General features: G+C 42.6%; 1 protein-coding gene and 1 long non-coding RNA gene across 3 annotated transcripts in view; both read left to right on the plus strand.

Moving 5' to 3' along the window:
• ttll5 (tubulin tyrosine ligase-like family, member 5) overlaps positions 1 to 25,791 on the plus strand; it is a 99,734-nt gene that overhangs the window by 65,469 nt on the left and 8,474 nt on the right. Inside the window, exons 30-32 of one of the 2 annotated variants that reach the window (XM_029688177.2) lie at positions 1,199 to 1,397; positions 9,458 to 9,678; positions 13,535 to 13,620. In XM_029688177.2, the coding sequence (XP_029544037.1) occupies positions 1,199 to 1,397; positions 9,458 to 9,678; positions 13,535 to 13,620 (506 nt within the window). The remainder of the gene's footprint in view (positions 1 to 1,198; positions 1,398 to 9,457; positions 9,679 to 13,534; positions 13,621 to 25,791) is intronic. The other variant, XM_029688178.2, reaches the window with a different exon arrangement.
• Positions 1,446 to 5,192, plus strand: LOC135561901 (uncharacterized). The gene is made up of 2 exons (XR_010459772.1): positions 1,446 to 3,970; positions 4,565 to 5,192. It is a non-coding gene; the product is annotated as an uncharacterized LOC135561901 (long non-coding RNA).

The raw sequence follows: 25,791 nt of genomic DNA on the forward strand, positions 1-25,791 counted from the left end.
TGATGTGGGACTCAGAGGATTTGTGATTTGGCCTCCCATGTAGCTCAAGTGGAGAGATATTGGTAAAGACTAACTGAAGCATACTGTACTTGGAATAGTTTTGGGGGAAAATGCTTAAATACAAAAAAATGGAGGCGAAACCATCCATCAGGGTTTTGTTTTGTCTTGTGGTTATTTGGACTCTGTTGTCTTAAAGGGTTCACAGACAGACCTTTGTTAGCAGAAGAGGGTGAAAAAAGTTTCAATGGCTCTGGGTCACACCAGTTGTTTTTGCAATATTACATGCCATTACGTGAAATGAGCGGGCGGATAGCGCGTTCACATGACTTTCAGATCCCTTGTGTCTTTGTTTGGCTACGCCGGACGGGAATATTTTTCATGTAGCCTGTGTGAGCGACACTGGATTATTTTCCCGCAGCGTGCATTGTTATTCAAGATTAATTGAATTCTAATTTTAGACCTTATCTCAGTTCTGTTCTAAAAATGTCCTGGTGAATTGTGTTATTTCAAGTCTGATAATATTTTATTTAACTTTTACTGTATACAAATGTTATTACAATGTTATCTATGTTTCTTACATAAAAAAACATAAGCCTGTCATGAACTAGCACTTGACTATTCCCCCCCCCCCCTCCCATTGCTTTAGATGGGGTCAAAAAGGCTGAAAGGCTTAGTCCTAGTGAAAGATAATCCAGTTACAAATGTGTGGAGCCGTTCAAAGGTTGGCTTTCCAGGTTGTGGCTTTGTGATGTGGATGGAACGTGATGCACTGAGAGCCCTGAGGCGGGAGAGGTTTCAATGTTTTCTAAGTGCCCCATGTTTGCCACGGGTCGGCTCTCTGCTTTGCCTCTTTGATTGGTCAGTTTTGACAGGAGGGCATCTGGGTGCAGCGGCTGGGGTGCCGCACGCTGTCTAGTCCCCTTTACTTGTTGTTCAGTCTTACTACTCAACATGTGGAGGGAAATAGGCTATGAGCTAACACTACATTTCAGTCTTGGTTGCATAGTCAAGTGACTGATGATGAGATGGTAGGCCTAAATACTTACATGGCTCCCCACTGCTGTTATTTCTGTTCCACTGCTGTCTGAGCCTAACCTTTTGCATCAGTAAAAGCTAGATGCTCAGTTCTTAATTTATCAAGCATACAGTACACATTAACTTTGGAACTATTTTGATCTAATTTCTTTTGCTCCCATAGCCCCAGGGCGCCGAGAGATGAGGAGGGTCTTTGGGATGGGGAGACCCAGAGTGCCTACAACCTGGTGAGAGGCGTCGGCCCCCAGCAGCGCTACCAGCCCATCCCAGGCAGCTACCAGCTCCAGTTCGCCATCCAGCAGCTGCAGCAGCAGAAGTTCCAGTCCCGCCAACTGCTTGACCAGAGTCGCACCCGCCACCAGGTCAGTGAGCTGCAGTCCACAATACCACAGACCGAACTGTAGGGTAAATGTGGCTGTGGAGTTTAGAGAAAAATATCACTGCTATGTAGTTCTGGTTGCCTTGGAACTATTCAGCCCAACGAAATGAGAACCATGCCTTCCTGTAAACCACAGGCTGAATGTGGAGAACCTCATGTTCAGGTAGACCCAGACTAGAAACCCTGCAAGACTGTATATACAGTGTGGTGAGAGTGTATTAGAAACGCTCCTTCTCTCACTGGCTGAAAGTTGCACACAATCCAATCCTTGGAACCAGTGTTCAGCTTTATGTCAAAACCATTTTACAGACTTTTTGTGATTTTCTCTGATTGGGGTTCAGAGAAACACTAGAAGTTGCAATTCTCCCTTTCCATCCCTTGATCTTTCCCTCTTACTCAAATAAAGCATAGATGTAAACACTTAGTAGGGTATTTGAGTGCTATTGAATTATAAATCAGGAAAACCCTCATCTCTTTTTGTCTGGGCAATATCAACTGCTTGTTTTTGTTAAGCAATGGGGATACTCTCCAAAAGCTCCCCCATCACCCGTAGAGGAAAGCCTTGATGTTTGTGCTTGCAAAGTTATTCTGGGAATTTCTCCTCCAACCGCCGAACAAAATGGTGTCCAGTGGGAACATCCTCACAGGGAGCTCGTTTCTTGAAAGCAAACATGAATTCTCACACCAAGCGAACTCTTTGTTCTACTGAGTCTGTGCTTATATTGGAAGGTAAGTGATCAAGGCTGGCTGCCCACAAGGGCTCCGGCGTGGCAATGCCACTGATTCTACACTGAATAAGAAGCCTAATCCCATCATTCACAGCTCATATCAGATTCTACATTCATTTTGTTCCCATTACAATGCTGAAACTGATTTCTGAGGCATAACTTTTCTAAACCGTTATAGTTACAAAACCTTTTAGTCTTGCTTGACTAGTCGTGACATATGCGATTTCTGCCATTGCTGAATGAGATTAAACTGAATGCCTTGGGTTACTTGACACTATATATAATTTTGAAACTGGAAAAAAAAAACGCATTGGTTCTTGGTTTGCTTTGAAAGGAGATCTGGACAGGAAATCTGTGTTTATTCTTCTTGCAGCATTTGTTGTAGAGCCGTTCTATGAATGGAGGCTGGGGAGAGACTAGAGGTATATTTTCTGGGTGATTTAAATATTGACTGGCTTTCATCAAGCTGCCCACTCTAGAAAATGCTTCAAACTGTAACCAGTGCCTGCAACCTGGTGCAGGTTATCAGTCAACCTACCAGGGTAGTTGCAAACAGCACAGGGATGAAATCATCAACATGTATTGATCACATCTTTACTAATGCTGCAGACATGTGCTTGAAAGCAGTATCCAGACCCATTGAATGTAGTGATCACAATATAGTAGCCATATCTCGGAAAACCAAAGTTCCAAAGGCTGGGCCTAATATAGTGTATAAGAGGTCATACAATAAGTTTTGTAGTGATTCCTATGTTGTTGATGTAAATAATATTGCACTAGACACATTTATGAAATTGCTCATTCCAGTTATTAAAACCTGTTATGGCTGCTGTCCCTGTACAGGGACCAACACCAGGGGAAATTTCAGAGTGACAACTAAAAATACAATTTCGTAACATTAAACATTCTTGAAAATGCATGTGTCTTACACCCTTCAAAAGATTAGAATCTTGGTAATCAAACTATGTTTTCCAATTTAAAATAGCTATTACAGAGAACAAATCCCATGCTTTTGTTTGAGAAGAGCAATCAAGAACAGAAACATTTTCCGCCATGACAGTTTTTACACATTTACATCTGAAGGTAAAATTATGACTTACATTCTGATATCTTGCTCTTATTTCTCTTCCTGAGTATCCCATTGATCAAATGAAGTGCCGTTTTCTTTGATAAAATCCATTTTTATAGCCTAAATCTAAACATTTTGTAAACTATTTGTGCAGTGAATTCCATCTCTATCAATTTTTTACGGAGCATTCGGTGTGATTCGCCCATGTAAACAATCGTTTACATAGTCATGGTGGGTGTCGGTGCATTCCTATGGGTGTTTGCAACACAGTCAAACAACGTTGTTTTTTTTGCGGGGACAATTGACCGAAGTGAGCTGATTTGAAGACAACGATAAATGACTACCTGACGCACCAATCATTTTAGCGAAGCTTCATTGATTGACTATATTTCTGCCCAATGACCACTGATCTTCTTGAAATCTAGCTGGGTAGATAGCCAATGAGCTGAGGTAAACGCCAGTATGTAATGGTTTGGGGTTGGACCACAATTCCTTTGTTGTAATCGCACACGCAGGGAACTCCATTTTCGCCTTGACGATCAGAGGGGTTGCTGTAAGGCTTTTTACGCGCAGCTGTATTTCGGAAAGTTGTAGTTTCAACGATTTCATTGAAGATATACTGGCGAATACTTCATGTAAAGCGAAGTCAAACTCTAAAGTGAAAGTGAGACAGATTTTTTGTTTGAGGAATCTTGGAGTGTTATCATTCAACCGAACTGAGGAGCTGTTTCTGCAAGGACAGGACGTACTTCTGGACGGGTAAGTGCTAATGCCGTTTTATGAAATATAAAAAAATATATATATATTATATATAAAAATTAAAAATAATATATATATATATATATATATATTTTTTGCAATGAAATGTGTAGTTTGTTTTTGTGTGTGTGTGTTGGTTTGTTTGGGTGTGTGTGTGTGTATGTGTGTATATATATATATATATATATATATATATATATATATATATATATATATATATATATACAGTGCCTTGCGAAAGTATTCGGCCCCCTTGAACTTTGCGACCTTTTGCCACATTTCAGGCTTCAAACATAAAGATATAAAACTGTATTTTTTTGTGAAGAATCAACAACAAGTGGGACACAATCATATAGTGGAACAACATTTATTGGATATTTCAAACTTTTTTTAACAAATCAAAAACTGAAAAATTGGGAGTGCAAAATTATTATTATTATTATTATATATATATACCCAACAATGGCCGGAGTTGAATGGAACACCTTAGTGACTGTTCCCTCTGCTCTATACAATCAATACATATCTGTTTATTTTATGTGATGATAAAAGTCTCATACAATACAAATATTTTTTAAATGTTTTCTTTCACAGTGACAGAAACTCCGACTTGGAGGCCCCGGTGCCAAGCTGCCCGCTCTATCTGTGCCCCCAGTGCTGTTCATATGCCACAGTTCATTACTGCAGGCATGACTGTGCCTCAGAGCCAAAAGGGCACAGCATGGAGGCGTCGTTGTGTTCTGTGTCGCATGAAATGCACCACTTGTTCAGTTTGCCTCTGCTTTACATCAGAAAGAGACTGCTATGGGACATGCCACAGGCAGCAAAATATTATGACGAGGACTTCCAAGGGGTGTGTACTGTTTTTTATTTTTTATATTTATTTTCTAATATTTTTTAAAACATTTTTTGTGTGTGTGTGTTAGAATTGCTTTTTGATATGTTGTATATAGTTATTTGCACTGCTGTATATAGTTATAGGTCATTTCACCAATTCGGCCACTTGGGTACATTTGGGCAACTTGTGTGGGACACCTGGGTGACTTCATGCTAAATGTCATGTAGCTCACCCATTCCTGAAGTTATCTGTCTCAAACTTTGCACACCTACAGTTGCCCTCTTGTGTTATCCATCAAAATGATCTCCAGCATCATATCTGACTGTGTGGCTATTCTAGTACATGTGAAAGATGATACTACAACAATAAAAAACAGAAAATGTATGCTCTTTCTTTCTCTTTTCTTCCACCAGATTTACTGTGTTATATTCTCCTACATTCAATTAACATTTCCACAAACTTCAGAATGTTTCAATTCAAATGATACCAAGCATATGCATATCCTTGCCTCTGGGGCTGAGCTACAGGCAGTTCGATTTGGGTATGTCTTCAGGCGGAAATTGAGAACAAAGGGTTGCAGCCATACAGTAGCCATATCTCGGAAAACCAAAGTTCCAAAGGCTGGGCCTAATATAGTGTATAAGAGGTCATACAATAAGTTTTGTAGTGATTCCTATGTTGTTGATGTAAAGAATATTGCACTAGACACATTTATGAAATTGCTCATTCCAGTTATTAATAAGCATGCACCCATTAAGAAAATGACTGTAAAAACGTTTCAATCCCAGTGGCTTGATGAGTAATTGAACAATTCTATGGTTGAGGGATGTGTCAAAAGCAATGGCAAATAAATGACACACACCAAGAAAAATGTATTTGTGTGGAGGTGCTGACTAACGGCGAATAAACTATTAAAATAGAGTTACCCAATAAATTACTGGGAGTTTATATATGGAGTGTGTGACTCTTTATTTTGATAGTATAAAGAATGATAGTAAAAAGCTTTGGAGCACCTTAAATTACATTTGAGAAAAAGGGCAAACTCTGCTCCATCATTCATTGAATCAGATGGCTCATTCATCACAAAACCAACTGATATTGCCAACTACTTTAATATTTTTTTATAGGCAAGATTAGCACATTTAGGCATGACATGCCAGCAACAAACACTATACATCCAAGTATATCCAAGTATATCTGACCAAATTATGAAAGAAAGGCATTGTAATTTTGAATTCCGTAATGTGAGTGTGGAAGGGGTAAAACAATTGTCTATCAACAATGACAAGCCACCGGGGTCTGACAACTCGAATGGAAAATTACTGAGGATAATAGCGGACGATATTGACAGTCCTATTTGCCATATTTAAAATGTAAGCCTACTAGACAGTGTGTGCCCCCATGCTTGGAGTGAAGCAAAAGTCATTCCGCTACTTAAGAATAGTAAAGCCCCCTTGGTCGGCTATTTGAGCCAGTAAATCAGCCTGTTATTAACCTTTTTAGTAAACTTTTCGAAAAAATTGTTTGACCAGATGCAATGCTATTTAACAGTAAACAAATTGACATCAGACTTTCAGCACACTTATAGGGAAGGACATTCAAAAAATGATTGAGGGCTGTTTTGGGGGCTGTTTTGTTAGACTTCAGTGCAGCTTTTGACATTATCGATCATAGTCTGCTGCTGGAAAAACTTGTGTTATGGCTTTACACCCCCTGCTATATTGGATAAAGAGTTACCTGTCTGACAGAACACAGAGGGTGTTCTTTAATGGAAATCTCTCCAACATAATCCAGGTAGAATCAGGAATTCCCCAGGACAGATGTCTAGGCCCCTTACTTTTAAAAATCTTTAACGACATGCCACTGACTTTAAGTGTCTATGTATGCGAATGACTCAACACTATACATGTCAGCTACTACAACAACTGAAGTGACTGCAACACTTAACAAAGAGCTGCAATTAATTTCAGAGTGGGTGGCAAGGAATAAGTTGGTCCTAAATATTTCTAAAACTAAAAGCATTGTATTTGGGACAAATCATGCACTAAACCATTAACCTCAACTAAATCTTCCAATAAATAATGTGGAAGTTGAGCAAGTTGAGGTGACTAAACTGCTTGGAGTAAAACTGGATTGTAAACTGTCATAGTCAAAACATATTGATACAACAGTAACTAAGATGGGGAGAAGTCTGTCCATAATAAAGCACTGATCTACCTCAACAGCACTATCAACGAGGCAGGTTCTACAGGCCCTAGTTTTGTCGCATCTGGACTACTGTTCAGGCATGTGGTTAGGTGCCACAAAGAGACTTCAATTGGCTCAGAACAGTGCAGCATGGCTGGCCCTTGGATGCACACAGAGAGTTAATATTAATATGCATGTCAATCTCTCGTAGCTCAAAGTGGAGGTGAGATTGGCTTCTTCACTACTTGTATTTATGAGAAGTATTGACATGTTGAATGCACCTGTCTGTTTGAGCTACTGGCACACCCATGCATACCCCACAAGACATGCCACCATCTTCACAGTCCCCAAGTTCAGAACAGACTATGGGAGGCGCACAGTACTACATGGAGCCATGACTACATGGAACTCTAATCCACATCAAGTAACTGATGCAAGCCGTAAAATTGGATTAGAAAAACAGATAAAAATACACCTTATTGGAACAGCGGGGTCTGTGAAGCAACACAATCATAGGCACAGACAGATGCAAGCACACACACTCGTTAACATACACACTATACACACGTACACATGAATTGTGTACTGTAGATATGTGGTAGTGGTGGAGTAAGGCCAAGAGGGCACACAGTGTGTTGTGAAATTTTTGTTATGAATGTATTGTAATGTTTTTAAAATTGTATGAACTGTCTTAACTTTGCTGGACCCCAGGAAGAGTAGCTGCTGCCTTGGCAGGAACTAATGGGGATCCATAATAAATACAAATACACCTTTCGGGGTGGGATGATGGGAGGTGCAGTTGTTTTTTCTTTTTTTTTCTTTGAGTAATGCAGTTGCTCTCATCATCGTTTTTACGTCTAGGTTGAGTGTAATTAATGCAATTGAGGGGATGTTTTTCTTGGCCCGGACTGGCTGGGTTACGCAAGACTTTCTTTGAAAGTGATCCCCCCCCAGCTCCTGTCCACTCCCCTCTCATCGCCAGCTCACTGATTGAGCACAGTTCACTAGTTCACCAAGCCACAACCACTCTCAGCCAGCCACTCACAGCATCCATCCATCCACGATTACCAGGTAGGGTTGAGCAGGGACCATCTCTCCCCCTGATTGCGAAATTGCAGGAAATGGTTTGCAGCATTAGTTGGTGTGTGTGTAATCATATGCCATAAAGGGCACAGCGTTAAGAGAGCCAACCTGTTGTTCTCCCCTTAACAAACAGCCCTTTTACTGAGCTCATGGGAGGGCTGACTGTGTGCCTTGAGTCACCACCCAATCAGGGAACCGTCCCTTAAATATCCTCTCCTTCTGCTCTGCCCCTCAGTCTCTCTCGCCAGCTTGACTTGAATGGGAGTCTATACTAACAGACGCCCTGCAATTCTGTAGTGTTTCCATGTGTTCCATGGCCTTAAGGCTCATTCACTTTGGCTCAGAGTAGAATTGTTAAACCCTCCTTCCAAGACTGTGTCCTTCCATTGGTCAGGAATTAGTCAATGCCTTGACCCTACTCTGTAATGACACGTGAAAAACCATTGCAGGTTTTGGTCTTATTGAAATAAGCGCTCTCCACATTCCGGGCACTCACCTCCCCTGCCTTGTGGCAGAATTGATTGAAGTATTTGGCTTAACTGAATATAAAACTGTATCCAGGGGAGCATAGGTGTGTGTGTGTGAGAAAGAGAGAGCGCTGTTCCGGTGCTCTACTCTGTTCCAGTTACTGGGTGCAGACTGCGCGGCTCCTCCACAGGCTTGGCCTGGGGCCACCTGGCAGCCAAATAAAGGTGCCCTCCCTGGCCCTGCTCAACTGCTCCACAAGCACAGACCCTCCAACCTGGAAATTCAGTTTCTCATTTATCAACACAGAAATTACATCAAAATATTCTCTGTCATGCTGCCGGCCCTTTGAAATCATGCGCTGGGAAGCTGGAAAACCATTAGCTTGTTAGATAGATAGATAGATATATAAAGTGGCAGAGAAAATAGCATAGACATGAGATCTGGAAAGAATGTCTGTGAAGCATTCCCCAGCAACACAGGCAACCGGTGAACGGTAGTTCTTAAATATTATGTCAGGATGAACATGTTGTTTACCAGGTTTCTGGAAGCCATTAAAGAGATCTTGTCTAAACAAGTATGAAATGTGAAGAATTTGTGTTGCACTGCTTCCAACATCAAAATATGTAGAGTATGTTTTGATAAAGGATAGCACTTTTTTCAAAGCTAATTGATGTAGTTGTCTTTTAGATCGATGATGTTTGACCTTAGATGACCTAGAAGGCAGAACTTTTTTTTGCTGAAATCAAAGTCTGATCTTTTTTATTGTTGTACTGAGCACATTTACAATTTGATAGCCTTTCCCATTCCTGATTTAGGTAGGGGATTAGGTACATGATGCCCTATTGTATAAATCCTCTTATGTCTAATGTCAATGTGAATCTGAAGCTAAATGTGTGGTTTTTGCTCCTTAGGCCATGTTGGCTGCTAAGGCCATGATGCCACCCTATCCTGTGATGGCTCCTTGGCCCCAGGCTCCCACCGGCCCATCCTCCTCCAGTCTACCAGTGACCCACCCAGGCCGCCAGAACCACAGCCATGCCTGCACAGGCCCAGGACACATCCTCAACCCCAAACCACCCAGCAGTGCCAGGGAGGGCCTGGTCAGGAAGACAGCCACCCAGCGCCTCAGCAAGTAAGACCTGGGGCTAGAGCTGCCTCTGGGATGCTGCTGTTCATTAGTCTTTTACTAGAAAGTTCATTATTACCACTGTAATGTGGAAACGTTGATTGGACCATGACATGAATATGCAGTATATGTGATGGTAAGCTAGTGGGTCTAGAGGACTATGGCTGTGCTGGAGGGGTGAACCAGGGTCCAGCAGCAGCAGAGAGTTCAAACGGAACTGAGAGTTAGACTAGCCTACATGAAGCGTGGAGCGAACAGTACCAGTCCCTTGGCTTCAGGCTGTATCTGCCTGTTCTGTAAACAACCTCATCACAGGTCTGATTTCTGCATGCTCAGTAAACACAATGCGGTTCAACTGCAGGGCCCTATTTATGAGCGCTGTTTAAACCCTGTTTTGTTTGGAGATTAACAGAAGAAGAGAGGAGGAAAAATGGAGAAAGAAAGAAAAGTTGGGGAGAGCGCAAACGGAGCGAAGCCTGAAACTGCCATCACTTTCCCACGCTGCAGTATGACTTTATTACCCAACATCTGGCTAAATTACACAGCAATGGCAAAACTCAGTGATATGGTTGCTTGTTTGTTTAAAGCACATGGCTTCTTCGATGGAGGGCTCCTCTCCCCCAGTGTGAGGCGCAGTGGTCCCAGCTCTGTCATTCTCCTCTCCTCAACCTCCACCCCCTCTAGCCATGATGTGTTTTTCTCTAGTATTACATCAGAGAGATTTATATGGACCGGGCCATTTTGAATTGGTCTTTTTTGCTAAGTAGGGATATTTATAGAACTGTATGGTAAAGCCATTGCTCTACCCGTCTGCTCCTACTGTATCTCTGTCTGTGTGTGTGCATGTCACTTGTCTTTCTGTCTGTATCAGAGGGTCCGTGTTGGTGCCTTTCATCAGGGGTACAAGGATTTGGCTAATGACACAAAGCCTTAGTGGCCGCCTCAGCAGATAGCAGCTTTGATGTGGCGGCTGAGGCCAGCCAGGGAGCAGGAGAGGCCAGAGGGATGTGGTTGTGTTATGTTGCTGATGTGTGAGGAGCGCTCTCCTGGACTCTTGACATGGTCAGAGGGGAGGGAAGGCAGTGAATAGTTAAGGGTAGGGCAGGGTCGGTTATGGCAGGGTAGGGCAAGGTCGGTTAGGGCAGGGTAGGTGCAATGTTTGCTCCTCTCTGTGTGTCTTCCTGGCAGTTACTGTGTTTACCCTCTACATGCGGAATTCCAGAACCTCCTCACACTCTCCACTGTCCTGCATTTTTGTGGTCGGCCTGTGTGACAGGGGAGAGTGTGGGAAAAACGGAAGCTTCTAGACCAAAAATGCACTGATGGAAAAAAGGAAAAAAAGAAAGAAGAGAGGGAAACAAAGAATGACGGATAGAAAGCAAACCTCTGTCTAAAAAAGATGAGATGATTGTTCACAGGAAATGGATAATAAGTTGTTTCCCTTTATGTTAAACTCATTTCAATGGCAACGCAATACCTTGGTTAAGTAGCCTTAGCTCATCCACCCCAACATGAAATCACTGTACTGTAGGTATTAGAAATGTTCAAGGTTATTTAATCTTCAAAACACACCCTCCCAACTGCTGAACTCAAAAACACATTACATTTGATACTTTGATACTTATCTCAAAATGTTGCCCCTGCTGCCTGTTTTCCTACAGAACAATACATCATTGATGAACACAGAGAGTTGGTCTTTGTTATTGAATCTAGGATCTGAATGACATGTAGTTTTGGGTTTGTTGGAGAACGGAAAGTGAGTAATAAGGATCAAGATTAGCAGTTGTGTTTGGGAGTCAAATAAAGAGGGGAGTGGATTTATATGTTGGAGCAGCCAAACTGTCTCCTCTCTCTCTCGCCGAGGGCTGGGATGTAGAAAGAAGAGCCAATTCACTGGACCCACCACCAAGCTGCCCTGTCAGCCAATCAGAGCGGAACATCATGAGGAAATGCCAAGTCTGTTCAGCCACTGATTGGACAGACTTGTCAGTACATTTGTCAGAATTACTTTCTGTCTCATTATATGTTAATTGATGAGAGAGATGACCGAAAGAATGTGAATGGACCAAAATGAAGCTTAGTTTCGCAACAATGACTGCTTCTGAGATATCCTAAAATGAAACCAAAACATCAAGGCTTGTCTATTGCTATGGACAACGTCAATCAAATTCTAAACTTCACCCATAGCCCAATTATCATGCTTTTCTGCAAAACCAAATTGTTACTGTAGCTGTGGCATACAGTAGGGCAGGACCCTAGAGTGTCGATTGGCCTAACATGGTTGCAAACTGGGAATGACTTAAGTTACAAATTTGAAAGCAATTTGTAACACAAATAAATGATTGTGTTTGGTGTTTGTGAGGCTTGGCGGGTTTTGCAGCTGTAGCTACTGAAACCCAGGCTGTCATGTGGCATTCTTAATAGGGTGACAATTACAGCAGAACCATTACTGTCAGACTGGCTGCTGCCTTCGCTGCCTATTAGTCAGCTGTAGGAACGACTTGATACTATAAACACATCACGCTGCCAAAACTCTGTTTATAAATGAACACTAATCCCCCCCCCCCGGTGAGACGTCCAGATAACATAAAGAAACGCTGGCTTCCACCATACACAAAGAAACACACAACCATAGGCAACCTTGTTCCTATAAGTCTATCTGGGAAAATCCACTCAAGCCCCTCTGAAAGAAAAGGCTTCTTTACAAGCCTATAGATTTATTTCCAAAACGTCTAACTGTGGGTGCATACTCCATGCAGAGATACGTGTTCAATATATTAAGCCCTTCCATACTGTGGTGTTTGCCGGTCTATACCTTATGACGTGGAGAAGTGAGAGACTGTTGACAAAGTGATATGAAGAACCCAGAGGTCAAGCTTTCTCCAAATATTAAAGGGTTGCTTCCTGTATAGTTATGCCGCACTTTAAGTGAGCCAGTCCTATTTGTGGTTGTGTAATGGTGTGAAGGAACAACTGTGCAGCCCCTACAAGGAAGCAGTGTGTGCCCTCATTACCTTGTTAATGCTGCTTTGTCAAGCCACTGTTATGAGGCGATAGGTTAATACCAGTTAAGCTTTATTTATTGTTCCCCAAAAAATGCTTTGCACATTTAATGTATAGAGTTACAGGCTTGTTGGCCCCTGCTTTATGTCCTCCCTCCACCCATAATGATTTAGTCTGAGGAGCTGTATACACACGTTGTCCCTGTGTCGTTTGTTTCTGTGAGAGCCAGTGTTGTGTGTTCTATTAAGAGGCAGTGCCCTATACACATTGGTAGTACTTGCTGGAAAGAATTGGTCACCCATTTTATGAAACGGTATCAGTCACAATGAGACCTGTTCTCGTGACTTTTCTATTTAAGAACACACAGGTAATTCCACAAATGACCCAGCTGGCACCACAACTCTATCAGCTAACCCTACGACGTATGTGTTCTTTTGGAGCGTCAGTGTTGAGGAAAACGTCATCCAGGACAGCTACCATGGTAGAGGAATGTGTACCAGCACTCAGTAAACACTTAACCTCTTGGAGTGTCAAGAGACCCCCACCAGACCATATGGACAGCACATAGCAAACCACCACGCTTTACATTTTTCCTGCCTGGTGATGTCACAGTACACGCACAATGTATCCATAGTTGTAATAGGAGCCAGTAAACCCTATGCCACTACTGTAACTCTGTAAGAGAATTGGCCTTCACAATGCTCTTACAATAAGAGTGAAGGGCACTACAGTATATCATTGGAACCCTCCACAACAATGAATGTGGAACAGCATTGGTTTGTTTTTGCCCTATCTCTGGATCTCTCTGGGTAATGTACTGTACAGGAGTCGATCACTCTTATCTTGTCTCTACCCACAGACAGACCTCATCAGAACGCCCAGCCAATGGAGCTCTGACGTCCAACTCGCAGCATGTGGTCTACGAGGCCGTGTGTGGGAAAGCAGGTGGGTCTGACAGTCCACACACATGCTCCCCTCCCTGTCTGTTGCTTGCCCACTGGTGCTGTAGTCCTTGGGCAGATGGTATGCCCTCTCCATGCCAGTGTCAGTGATCACAGCCAGGCATAGTGACCATTCTTCCATCGAGGACTGATCAACACCATTTTTATATTTTTGGCCTGACTGCTTCAGACCGGATCTGCAAGCAATGACAAGAGTATAGCTATTGTAAGGCTCTTCTCATTGTGCACAAATCCAGGCCTGATGGGTCTGTTTCAAAAGATTTAGGGGGCATCTGACTGTATAAATACTTAACTTTCTACTACAATGGTGATCTGCTGTTTGACCAGATAGGCTCCATGTATCTAACTATAGAGGTCAGATGACTGCTAGTGGATGAGTGTGATTGCCATTTCTCTTTTGTAATGGGATCTAGTAGTGGGATATAGACACAGTTTGGGCATTCCCAGCTGTTGGCTGTGCTTCCCATCCTAATTGCTGTCCAGCCACCTAAATCCCTGGCCAGTTGTGCCCCAGAAATCACACATGACTGAGCAGGTCTTTCATAGTAAATGGAGTATGTGCATTTTGGTTTCATTGTGGTATTGCATTTTGTTATTGTATTGCTGTTATATTAACATTCAATTTAGATTGATGTCTGCAAATCATACATTTTGTTACTTATACCTTTTAGAGTGTGTGCGCGTCTACCGCCTTCTCATCCTGCAGTTGCACAACTCTTTCCACCCTGGAGCCTGAGAAAGGGACTGGTGGAACTGTTGAGTTTATTGCAGTAACAGTGATATTAAGCAGTTTTAGCGGATGCACATCTGTTTGTCTGATCAGGGCCTTTTTCCATAGTCCTTCTATACGTTAGCATTAGTGTATCACACCATTCATCATGTGAGCGTCACACTTGAGCCGACCAAGAGAAACCCAGATCAGCCTGCATCTGTCCAAACGGAGCTGGAAAAAGACAGCAGCTATGCACCAACCCAAAAATGTGTGCCACCAGAACATTTATTTTTTTCTCCGATTTTCTCTCTTCAAAGTATGAAGGTTGGCGTAGGTTAACAAACATCTTATAAAGTCATCAATAACTGTAACTGGATCCGTGGGGAGCAGCTCCTGAATTTCATGAATGCATTTTTTTCCATAATTTAGGGCACCAGGTTGGGGGAAATGCCTGGTGACTCCAATACAACGCGAAGCAGTTAGCTTAGGAGAGAACAAAAAAAAAGTCAGTACCAAACCTTTTAACAAGCCAGCCCTGGACCAGGTTTAGCCATGCATTGAGAATGGAGCAGTCCTGAAGCCAGCGCTGGTATCGCTGGTGTTATGCCCTTTGTTTTTCGAGAGGACATAGCTTTGTGGGGCTTAGGAACGCTGCCTGCCCAGTGTCCCTTTGTAGTGAGGTGACTGGCCTCCTCTGATCCACTCTGACAGGGAGTTAGAATGGGTCCGAACAGACAGCATTCTCTCTGATCAGCTGTCAGCCAATATTAATCACACACTCGCTCTCTCTCTTTTCTCTTTCTCTCTCGCTCACTTTCTCCTCCCTCTTTCTCTCTCACACTCACTCTCTCAACCCCCACTCTCTCTCATGCTTTCTCCTCAAATGAGGACCTATCAAAGCTTATGAAAATATTTATACCTATTGGTCCCAAATGGTCTTTCTCTCTTGAAGTGGGTGGTGCTACACAGAAGGCAGCTGAGGAGAGATTTATTGTATTCTGTTTGAGAAGGAAATGAATGCTGCACTTGTGTCGTTTTAGTAGGAGACCGGTACAGAGTAATAGTTCTGCCATTTTGTTTTTGCTTTGCTAGCCAGGTTTTTCCAGTTTTGCTTTGCTGACACTTTGCCGTTGAAGACAATTCTAAGTGAACCAAGTAAAGACTCTTCACTCTCATTCTTCTTTTGTTCAATTCAGAAAATTCCTGGTTTCTCACAGGTATCTAGTGTTCTTTATCAGTCTCTCTGTTTGGTGGCTTTGTTTCATTAGTGTTTGTTTATGATTTTGATTTCTGCATTACTGTTGGGGATAAAGGAAGGGGAATATTGGCCTTTCTCTCTTTTGCTGAGCTAGAAAAAGCTGCTTCCAGCGGTCATGTCATCGGATTGCAAGTCTGGGAGATGTTTTCCTTTTCCAGCTCCATCAGGCCCCACGGTGTAAAAGAGCACCAAAATAAACAGTCTGCCGAGAGGGAATGAAAGGGAATACTGTTTGGAAGCACAAATACAGCAGCTCGACCTGCACTTGGAATTCCTTTTCTACTGGATGCCTGGCGCTGGGCCAGGCGATATGCAAGGGGTGAGGGGACAGCAGGAAAAGGGCTGCTGCCCAGTGGCTGCCTGGGCGGCTCCACTCATACCTGTATTGGCCATGAAAAGTAACACAGCCGTACCATGACATTTTGCCAGCGGATTCCTCTTTCTCTCCATTGGTTTTGCACGTTCCTCCGAAACGTTTTAAAGTTCAAGAAATATTTCTACATCCAATACCTCCTGATTTTATTTTCAGAATTATCCTTAGACGAATTCTTCTCCCTATAACAATTCAAACATCTAGCAAACTGGCGACCCAGGGATCCCCATCATATGTTACCAAAAAAAAATGTATTGTCTTATCAGATGAATGGCAAGTAGAAGTAATCAACATTTTAAAATGAATAGATTTGGTGGACAGTTTCTTTTGACCTCCCCACAGTTCATTGGAAGAGGAGGTGTAAACTCTAACATACAGTGCCTTCAGAAAGTATTCATACCACTTGACTTATTCCACATTTTGTTGTTACAGCCTGAAAAAAAATATATATATACAGTGCCTTGCGAAAGTATTCGGCCCCCTTGAACTTTGCGACCTTTTGCCACATTTCAGGCTTCAAACATAAAGATATAAAACTGTATTTTTTTGTGAAGAATCAACAAAAAGTGGGACACAATCATGAAGTGGAACGACATTTATTGGATATTTCAAACTTTTTTTAACATATCAAAAACTGAAAAATTGGGCGTACAAAATTATTCAGCCCCTTTACTTTCAGTGCAGCAAACTCTCTCCAGAAGTTCAGTGAGGATCTCTGAATGATACAATGTTGACCTAAATGACTAATGATGATAAATACAATCCACCTGTGTGTAATCAAGTCTCCGTATAAATGCACCTGCACTGTGATAGTCTCAGAGGTCCGTTAAAAGCGCAGAGAGCATCATGAAGAACAAGGAACACACCAGGCAGGTCCGAGATACTGTTGTGAAGAAGTTTAAAGCCGGATTTGGATACAAAAAGATTTCCCAAGCTTTAAACATCCCAAGGAGCACTGTGCAAGCGATAATATAATATAATAATGACAAAGTGAAAATGTGTTTTTAGAAAAGTTATTGAAAATGAAATACCCTAGTCATTACTTTGTAGAAGCACCTTTGGCGCCAAGTATAGATTTGAGCCATTTTGGCTATGTCTTTATCAACTTTGCACATCTGGATTTGAGGATTTTTTTCCAATGATTTCTAGCAGATTGTCTCACTCTCTGTTAAGTTAGATGGCGAGCGGTAGTGAACAGCAATCTTCAAGTCTTTCCACAGATTTTTAATGGGATTCAAGTCTGGGCTTTAGCTGGGTGTTGCCTTTGGCTGTATGCTAAGGGTTATTGTCCTGTTGGAATATAAATCTTTCCCCCAGTCTAATGTCGTTTGCAATCTGAAGCAGGTTCTCATCAAGGATTTGCCTGTATTTGGCTCCATTCATTGTTCCCTCTATCCTTACCAGTCTCCCAGTCTCTGCTGCTAAAAAGCATCCCCATAGCATGATGCTGCCACCATGCTTAGATGACTGGTTTTCTCCAGACATATCGCTTTGCATCCATGCCAAAGAGTAAAATGTTTGTCTCATCAGAACGCAGAATCTTTTCCCTTATGAGCTCTGTCTTTCACATGACTTTTTGCAAACCCCAAGCATGCTATCATGTACCTTTTTCTCAGGAGTGGCTTTCGTCTGGCCACTCTCCCATAAAGCCCATATTGGTGAAGTGCTGTAGGGACTGTTGTCCTTTTGGCAGGTTCTCCCATCTCAGCCAAGGAACTCTGTAGTTCTGAGTCGTCTTTGGGTTCTTGGTCACCTCTCTGACCAAGGTCCTTGCTCAGTTTGGTCAGACGTCCAGCTCTAGGCAGAATCTGGGTAGTTTCATTTCCAAGAGCACCACTGTAGAAATGGTTTTATACCCTTCCCAAGACAGTATATGCCTCATCACAATTCTACCTCGGAGATCTACGGACAGTTCCTTGGACTTCATGGTATTATTTCTGCTCTGACATGCACTGTCAACTGTGGGACCTTATAGACAGATATGTTTCTTTCTAAATAATGTCCAAACAATTGAATTGGCCATAGGTGGACTCCATCTATTTGTAGTGACATCTCAAGAATGATCAAAGGATATTGAATGCACCTGAGCTCAATTTGGAGTGTCATAGCAAAGGGGTGTGAATACTTTCAGTGGCTTCAGAAAGTATTAACACCCTTTTACTTTCTCCACATTTTGTTGCGTTACAGCCCGAATAAAAATGTTAATTAAATTGATATTTTGTGTCCCTGGCTTGCCCACAATACCCCATAATGTCAAAGTGGAATTATGTTTATTTTTTATTTTTTACAAATTAATTAAACATGAAAGCACAAGTGTCTTGGGTCAATAAATATTCAAACCCTTAATTATGGCAAGCCTAAATAGGTTCAGGAGTAAAAATGTGCTTAACAAGTCACATAATAGATTTTATGGCGGTCGTTCTGTGTAAGTCTAAGAGCTTTTCACACCTGGATTATACAATATTTGCACATTTTATTATTTTTTAAATTATTCAAGCTCTGTCAAGTTGGTTGTTGATCATTGCGAGACATTTTCAAGCAGCTTTTAAGTCAAAACTGTAGCTAGGCCTCTCAGGAATATACAATGTCGTCTTGGTAAGCAACCCCAGTGTATATTTGGTGTTTTAGGTTATTGTCCTGCGAAAAGGTGAATTTGTCTCCCAGTGTCTGTTGAATGCAGACTGAACCAGATTTTCCTCTATGATTTTGCGCATGCTTAGCTCTATTCCATTTCTTTATATCCAAAAATGTTCCCTTGCCCAGGACAACCATATCATTAAAATGATGCAGCCACCACCATGCTTGAAAATATGAAGTGGTACTCAGTGACGTTTTGGATTTGCCTCAAACATAATGCTTTGTATTCAGGACATAAAGTTCATTTCTTTGCCACATTTTTAGCAGTTTTACTTTAGTGCCTCATTGCAAACAGGATGCATGTTTTGGAATATTCGGTACAGGCTTCCTTCTTTTCACTCGATCATTAGGTTAGTATTGGGTAGTAACTACAATGTTGTTGATCCAGCCTCAGTTTTCTCCAATCACAGCCATTAAACTCTTTAACGGTTTTAGTCACCATTGGCTTCATGGTCACAAATCTGAGCGGTTTCTTTCCTCTACGGCAACGGAGTTGATGGCTGACGTTTTACGTGTTCCTAACCGATTGTGTTTTTATGTTTTATTTTGTTAAACTTATTTTTTAAACTTATTTTGTACATAATGTTGCTGCTACTGTCTCTTATGACCAAAAATAACTCTATTCCGCCATAAGCAAACAGGAAAACGTTCATCCAGAGGCGGCGATCCTAGTGGCCGTGGACTTTAGTGCAGGGAAACTTAAATCTGTTTTACCAAATGTCTATTAGCATGTTAAATGTGCAACCAGAAGGAAGAAAATCTCTAAGCTCTCCCTCGCCCTCCATTTGGCAAATCTGACCATAATTCTATCTTCCTGATTCCTGCTTAGAAGCAAAAATTAAAGCCGGAAGCACCAGAGACTCGGTCAATAAATAAATAAAAATTAAAAAGTGGTCAGATGAAGCAGATGCTAAGCTACAGGACTGTTTTGCTAGCACACCCTGGAATATGTTCCGGGATTCTTCCGATGGCAATGAGGACTACACCACATCAGTCACTGTCTTCATCATGTCGTGTCTTTGGCTATGCCGGATTAAGTGATATGACATGCTATTCTATAAAATCCTTTCTCCGTAATTAATCTTGAGAACATCAACAAGACCCTACTGCCTGGGAGGCTCAAGCTTTGGTGCCTACAGTTTGGACTTCTCCCCCGGGTAATGTGGCCACTCACCGTCTATGAGGTCCCAATAACAACAGTGGAGAAGATGGAGCGAACCATTACCTCATACGTGAAGAAATGGCTGGGTAACATCGGCCTCTATGGCAAAGGGGTCCTTGAACTACCTCTTACAAGTCTAACGGAGGAGTACAAGTGCTTTAAAGTAAGACTTCAGATGACATTGAAGGACTCCAAAGACCAGACCATTAGCAAGGCTGCACCTCCCCTACAAACTGGACGGAAATGGACATCATCCAAGGCTGCAAGCAACATCAGCCCTGAGACACCAAGACATTGTGGGGAATATCCAGCATGGAAGAGGAGGCTTTGGCCTGGCAGCAAGCAAACCAACGTTCCATAAGGCAACAACATCTGAACGCAGGAAGCTGGTGGTCGAGGAGGTGCGCAGACAGGAAGAGAAGTGCAAGAAGTGCAAAGGCTGTCTCTCTTGCTAAACAAGGGCAATGGATGCGGTGGGAAGGCCTGGAGAGGAGAAAGATCAACTGGAGTGAGCTTTGGCAAATGGAGGCAAGCAACATCAGCTTCATCATAAGAGCTGTTTATGATGTGCTTCCATCACCAAAAAATCTACATCAATGGTATGGCGAGGACTCGACCTGGCCCCTCTGCCCAGCTCCAGCGACTCTCAGGCATATAATGACAGGTTGCAAGACCAGCCTCTCACAAGGCCGCTACACCTGGAGGCACAATCAGGTCCTCAAGAGCCTGGCTGCAGCACTTGAGACCAAGAGGAGTGCAACCAATTCATTACCTCCAAAAACAAGCAATCCCGTCAAAACAACAACATTCACCCGGGAGGGACAGAAAATGCCCAAGTATCCTCCTACGAAGCCAGAAACTGGACACCTAGCCATGGCCCGGGACTGGAAGATGCTTGTCGATATTGGCCAGCAACTAATTTTTCCACCTGAGATTGCTTCTACCAACCTTAGGCCAGACATGGTACTCTGGTCCCCTTCACGAAAGGCTGTGTACATCATAGAGCTCACAGTCCCGTGGGAAAACTCTGTTGAAGAGGCCTACGAGCGTAAGAAACTGCATTACACAGAGTTGGCAGCAAATGCAACTCAGCGTGGCTGGAATGCAAAAGTCTGGCCAGTTGAAGTGGGATGCAGAGGATTCGTGGCTTCTTCCACCATCAGGTTGCTGAAAGAACTTGGAATCCATGGACAGGCTCTGCGGCAGACCGTCAGAGCAGTTTCTCAAGCAGCTGAAAGAGGCAGCCAGTGGATCTGGATCAAACGGAAGGACCCTTGCTGGGCTATAACTTCATGACCCCCCACCTGAGAACCCAATTCAGATCCCTCCAACTTGAGGAGGGCATATGAGGTATGCGGTCAGCTGTAGGGCTGGCTCAGGGAAGAGGACGCCCCTGCCTTGCATAGTCCCGTGGGACATCTTAATTGGGCATGGGACACAAGCTAAGGCTTGATCGCCCTTTAGCTGGCCACCTTTGATGGTGTTTAGTGATTAAAGGCCGAAACACCCACTGATTCGAAGGCACACTACTGAGGATGTGTCCCAAAATTGACATCTTAACCCAGTCTAAGAAATAAACCTCCCATGCCACTCTGTCAACATCACGGCAAATCTCATGCGAGTGCATTCCATCTATTGGCACAATGGACAGTTTTTAACATCTCGTCCCGTGTTTTATGATTCTATTACCTGATTGCGCTAATCATGTAAATGTAATTAACTATAAAGTCGGGGCACCACAAAATAATATTTATAGAGCTGTTATCTTCCGACTAAACTCTTAAAGACCTAGTAATATTTTACATCAATAGCAGTCACTATTAATCGTCACCTTATTTCAGTCTCATCTGAAAGTTGTAAAATCTTCACGAACCCTTGCTAACAAGTTGAATCAGCACTACAAAATTGGGTTTATTTATTTATTAAATACTTCACTAATCACACAGCATTACATATACACAGAATGAATCATACCTTGATTACAAATGATGTCATAAAGGAAAACGTCCCTAGCGGACGGAACAGATATGACATGTGGTTACACAAAGAAAGTGGGTTGGGTTTGAGTGAAAGAGCGGGAAGACAGAGGAACAAAGGGAGAAGCTGTGCTATCGTAAATACAATATCCTATGCATTCTAAATTACCGCCCATTTGGAAAAGGAAAATGCAATACATTTTTACTCTTGAGCTGCGCTTCAATAGGTTGGTGGTAGATGGATGGCCGTGTTGCCCAACAGAGTCCTCTGAAGAGTGTCTCTGGTGGTGAATGGGAAACATTGTAGTGTCGTCACTGTGTGGTAGACGGGATACTCTGTCTGTCCTTTCCTAGCCCACGTTTTTAGCTGCTGTTGCTAACTCAACGGCTAGGATGTCTCACTTCTTTAGTGAATAAGAGTTCAAAGTTCATACCATTCACAACCAAAGCTCACACTGAGGTTGGCTTAGTTCCGTAGTTGACATGTTAGTCCTTTTTAACGTATGGACCGTCGTCCTCGGGAACAGGAGGTTACATTTTCATCAAGGCCTTATATAGTGGAGGGAGAAGGGTGTGTTTCACAGTCTACAGCCCATGTCTCTTCACAGGGGCGGACCACTGATTGAGCAGAGCCCTAACCTTATGAAAACCCAAATCTCTCATTTGGAAGCTAAAATTACATTTCATCTCTTCACCAATCATTTTATATTTAAACATTTGAATTGCACAACAATTCCATGTGAATCTGATAACTATAATGTGTAGACTTTCCACTGTACAGTTTATGTCATCCTATCATTGATGAGAATGTCTCAGATGACAACCGAACTGACATCATATTCATTAAGTATCACCGCATATGTTCAACTGGTCGGATTACCAAAATATGATTCATTTCTCCCCACCTTTTGATGTTCCCAGAATCTCTGTTAACCAAGGGATTTTCAATAGTCACATCAGTAGGATAGAGAAAGGGAAAACAGGGGGGGAGAGGTATTTATGACTGTCATAAACCTAACCCCAGGCCAGCGTCATGACAATCAATAAGTGCATTGATGACGTCACCCCCACAGTGACTGTACATACATACCCCAACCAATAGATTACAGGCAACACCGCGCTAAAGGGTAGAGCTGCCACTTTCAAGGAGCAGGACTCTAACCCGGAAGCTTATAAGAAATCCCACTGTACTCTCAGACGAACAATCAAACAGGCAAAGTGTCAATACAGGACTAAGATCGAATTGTACTACACCGGCTCCGACGCTCGTCAGATGTGGCAGGGCTTGCAAACCATTAGACTACAAAGGGAAGCACAGCTGAGAGCTGCCCAGTGACACGAGCCTACAAGACGAGCTAAACCATGTCAATGCTCGCTTCGAGGAAAATAACACTGAAACATGCATGAGCTCACCAGCTGTTCTGGAAGACTGTGTGATCACGCTCTCCGCAGCCGATGTGAGTAAGACCTTTAACTTCTTTGGGATAGGGGGCAGCATTTTCACTTTTGGATGAAAAGCGTGCCCAGAGTAAACTGCCTCCTACTCCTAGTCCCAGATGCTAATATATGCATATTATTATTAGTATTGGATAGAAAACACTCTGAAGTTTCTAAAACTGTTTGAATGTTGTCTGTGTATAACAGAACTCATATGGCAGATAAAAACCTGAGAAAAAATCCAAACAGGAGGTGGGAAATCTGAGGTTTGTAGTTTTTGAACTCAGCCCCTATCGAATACACAGTGGGATATGGGTATAGATGTCAACCATCTTTAGAACGTTGTTTCAGGCTTCTACTGTGAAGGGGGGCCGGATGAGAGGGATTGAGTCAGATGTCTGGCAGCAGCCTCGATCTCAGTCACGCGCATTCACATGAGAGGTAGCCCATTGCTTTTCTATAGACAATGGCAAAAGCAAGTGAATGTAAAAAAAACGAACCGACTCATTCACTTGCTTTTGAGTGAAGACTTTTCAAATCAAATCAAATTTATTTATATAGCCCTTCGTACATCAGCTGATATCTCAAAGTGCTGTACTTTTGACTCTTTAGTCTCTTAACTTGTCAGCCCCACCCTCACATTTTTCACTCTGCTTTTCCGTTTTCTATTGCACTCCACACTGCCCTTTCCCACCTGGACAAAAGGAACACCTATGTGAGAATGCTATTCATTGACTACAGCTCAGCATACAACACCATAATGCCCTCAAAGCTCATCACTAAGCTAAGGACTCTGGGACTAAACACCTCCCTCTGCAACTGGATCTTGGACTTCCTGACGGTCCGCCCCCAGGTGGTAAGGGTAGGACATCCGCCATGCTGATCCTCAACACAGGGGCCCCTCAGGGGTGTGTGCTCAGTCCCCTCCTGTACTCCCTGTTCACTCATGACTGCACGGCCAGGCACGACTCGACCACCATCATTAAATTTGCCGATGATACAACAGTGGTAGGCCTGATCACCGACAACGACGAGACAGCCTATAAGGAGGAGGTCCTGTGGTGCCAGGACAACAACCTCTCCACATGATCAAGACAAAGGAGATGATTGTGGACTACAGGAAAGTGTGTCAGGCGGTGTCAGAGGAAGACCCTAAAATTCCAGCCACCCTGGTCAGACTATTCTCTGCTGCCGCACGGCAAGCGGGACCGGAGCTCCAAGTCTAGGTCCAAGAGGCTTCTAAACAGCTTCTACCTCCACAAGGAATGAGGAAGAGCTCGGTTTTGTTTGGAAAGTTTGTTGTTTAAAAGTATATTGGAATGTTCTTGGTTGCTACCTAGCTTCTTATGTTGGATCCCGCGACGTAGTTGGCATCAGTTGCTGGGACTGCTTGTATCTGTCCAGTGATCCTGCCGACCAAGGACCGGTCTGAGGAGCTATTTGGCATCGCAGCTAGCCTAGCTGCTAGCTAGCTGGACATCAAGCTAGCGAGTCAAGTGTTATTGAAGTGTTGTGGTTGCAGGTTCACTTGGCACATCGAAACCTTTTCTTTTGGGGTATTGCTATAGGCCACCATGTGCCAACAGTCTGTATCTAAATAATATGTGTGAAATGCTTGATAGTGTATCTGATGTAAACAGAGGTCTACTTTCTTAGGGACCTGAATATTGACTGGTTTTCATCAAGCTGTCTGCTCAAGAGGAAGCTTCTTACTGTAACCAGTGCCTGTAATCTGGTTCAGGTTATTAATCAACCTACCAGGGTGTTTACAAACAATACAGGAACAAGATCTTTCACATATATTGATCACATCTTTACTAATGCTGTCGAACTTTGTTCTAAAGCTAAATGTAAATATCTGTATCCATTGGATGCAGTGATCACAATATAGTGGCTATATCCAGGAAAGCCAAAGTTCCAACAGCTGGGCCTAAAATAGTGTATAAGAGATCATACAAAATATTTTGCTGTGACTCTTATGTGGATGATGTTAAAAATATTTGTTGGTCTGATGTGATTAAGGAGGAGCATCCAGATGCTGCCCTTGATGAATTTATGAAATTGCTTCTTCCAATTATTTATAAACCTATACCTGTTAAGAAACTGACTGTTAGAACTGTTAAAGCTCTACTCCATCTTTCATCGAATCAGATGGCTTATTCATCATCATCTAATGTTTCCAATTATTTTAATGATTATTTCATTGGCAAAGTGGGCAAACTTAGGCAGGAAATGCCCACGACAAACAGTAAGCAATTATATTCATGCATGAAAAAACAAATAATGAAAGAAAAGCAGTGCATTTTTTAAAAGTTAGTGTGGGAGAGGTGGGGAAATTGTTAAGAATCAATAATTACAAACCTCCTGGCATTTACAACTTAGATGGAAAGCTACTAAGGAGTGACTATAGTCAGCCACCATCCTATCTGTCATATTTTTTATCTGAGCCTAGAGGAAAGTCTTTGTCCTCAGGTCTGGAGGGAAGCCAAAGTAATTCCGCTACCCAAGAGTGGTAAAGCGGCCTTTACTGGTTCTAACAGCAGACCTATAAGCTTGCTGCCGGCTCTTAGCAAACTGTTGGAATTTTTTACATGTTTTA

Source organism: Oncorhynchus nerka, linkage group LG18 (genome assembly GCF_034236695.1).
Source record: "Oncorhynchus nerka isolate Pitt River linkage group LG18, Oner_Uvic_2.0, whole genome shotgun sequence".
NCBI lineage: Eukaryota > Metazoa > Chordata > Actinopteri > Salmoniformes > Salmonidae > Oncorhynchus > Oncorhynchus nerka.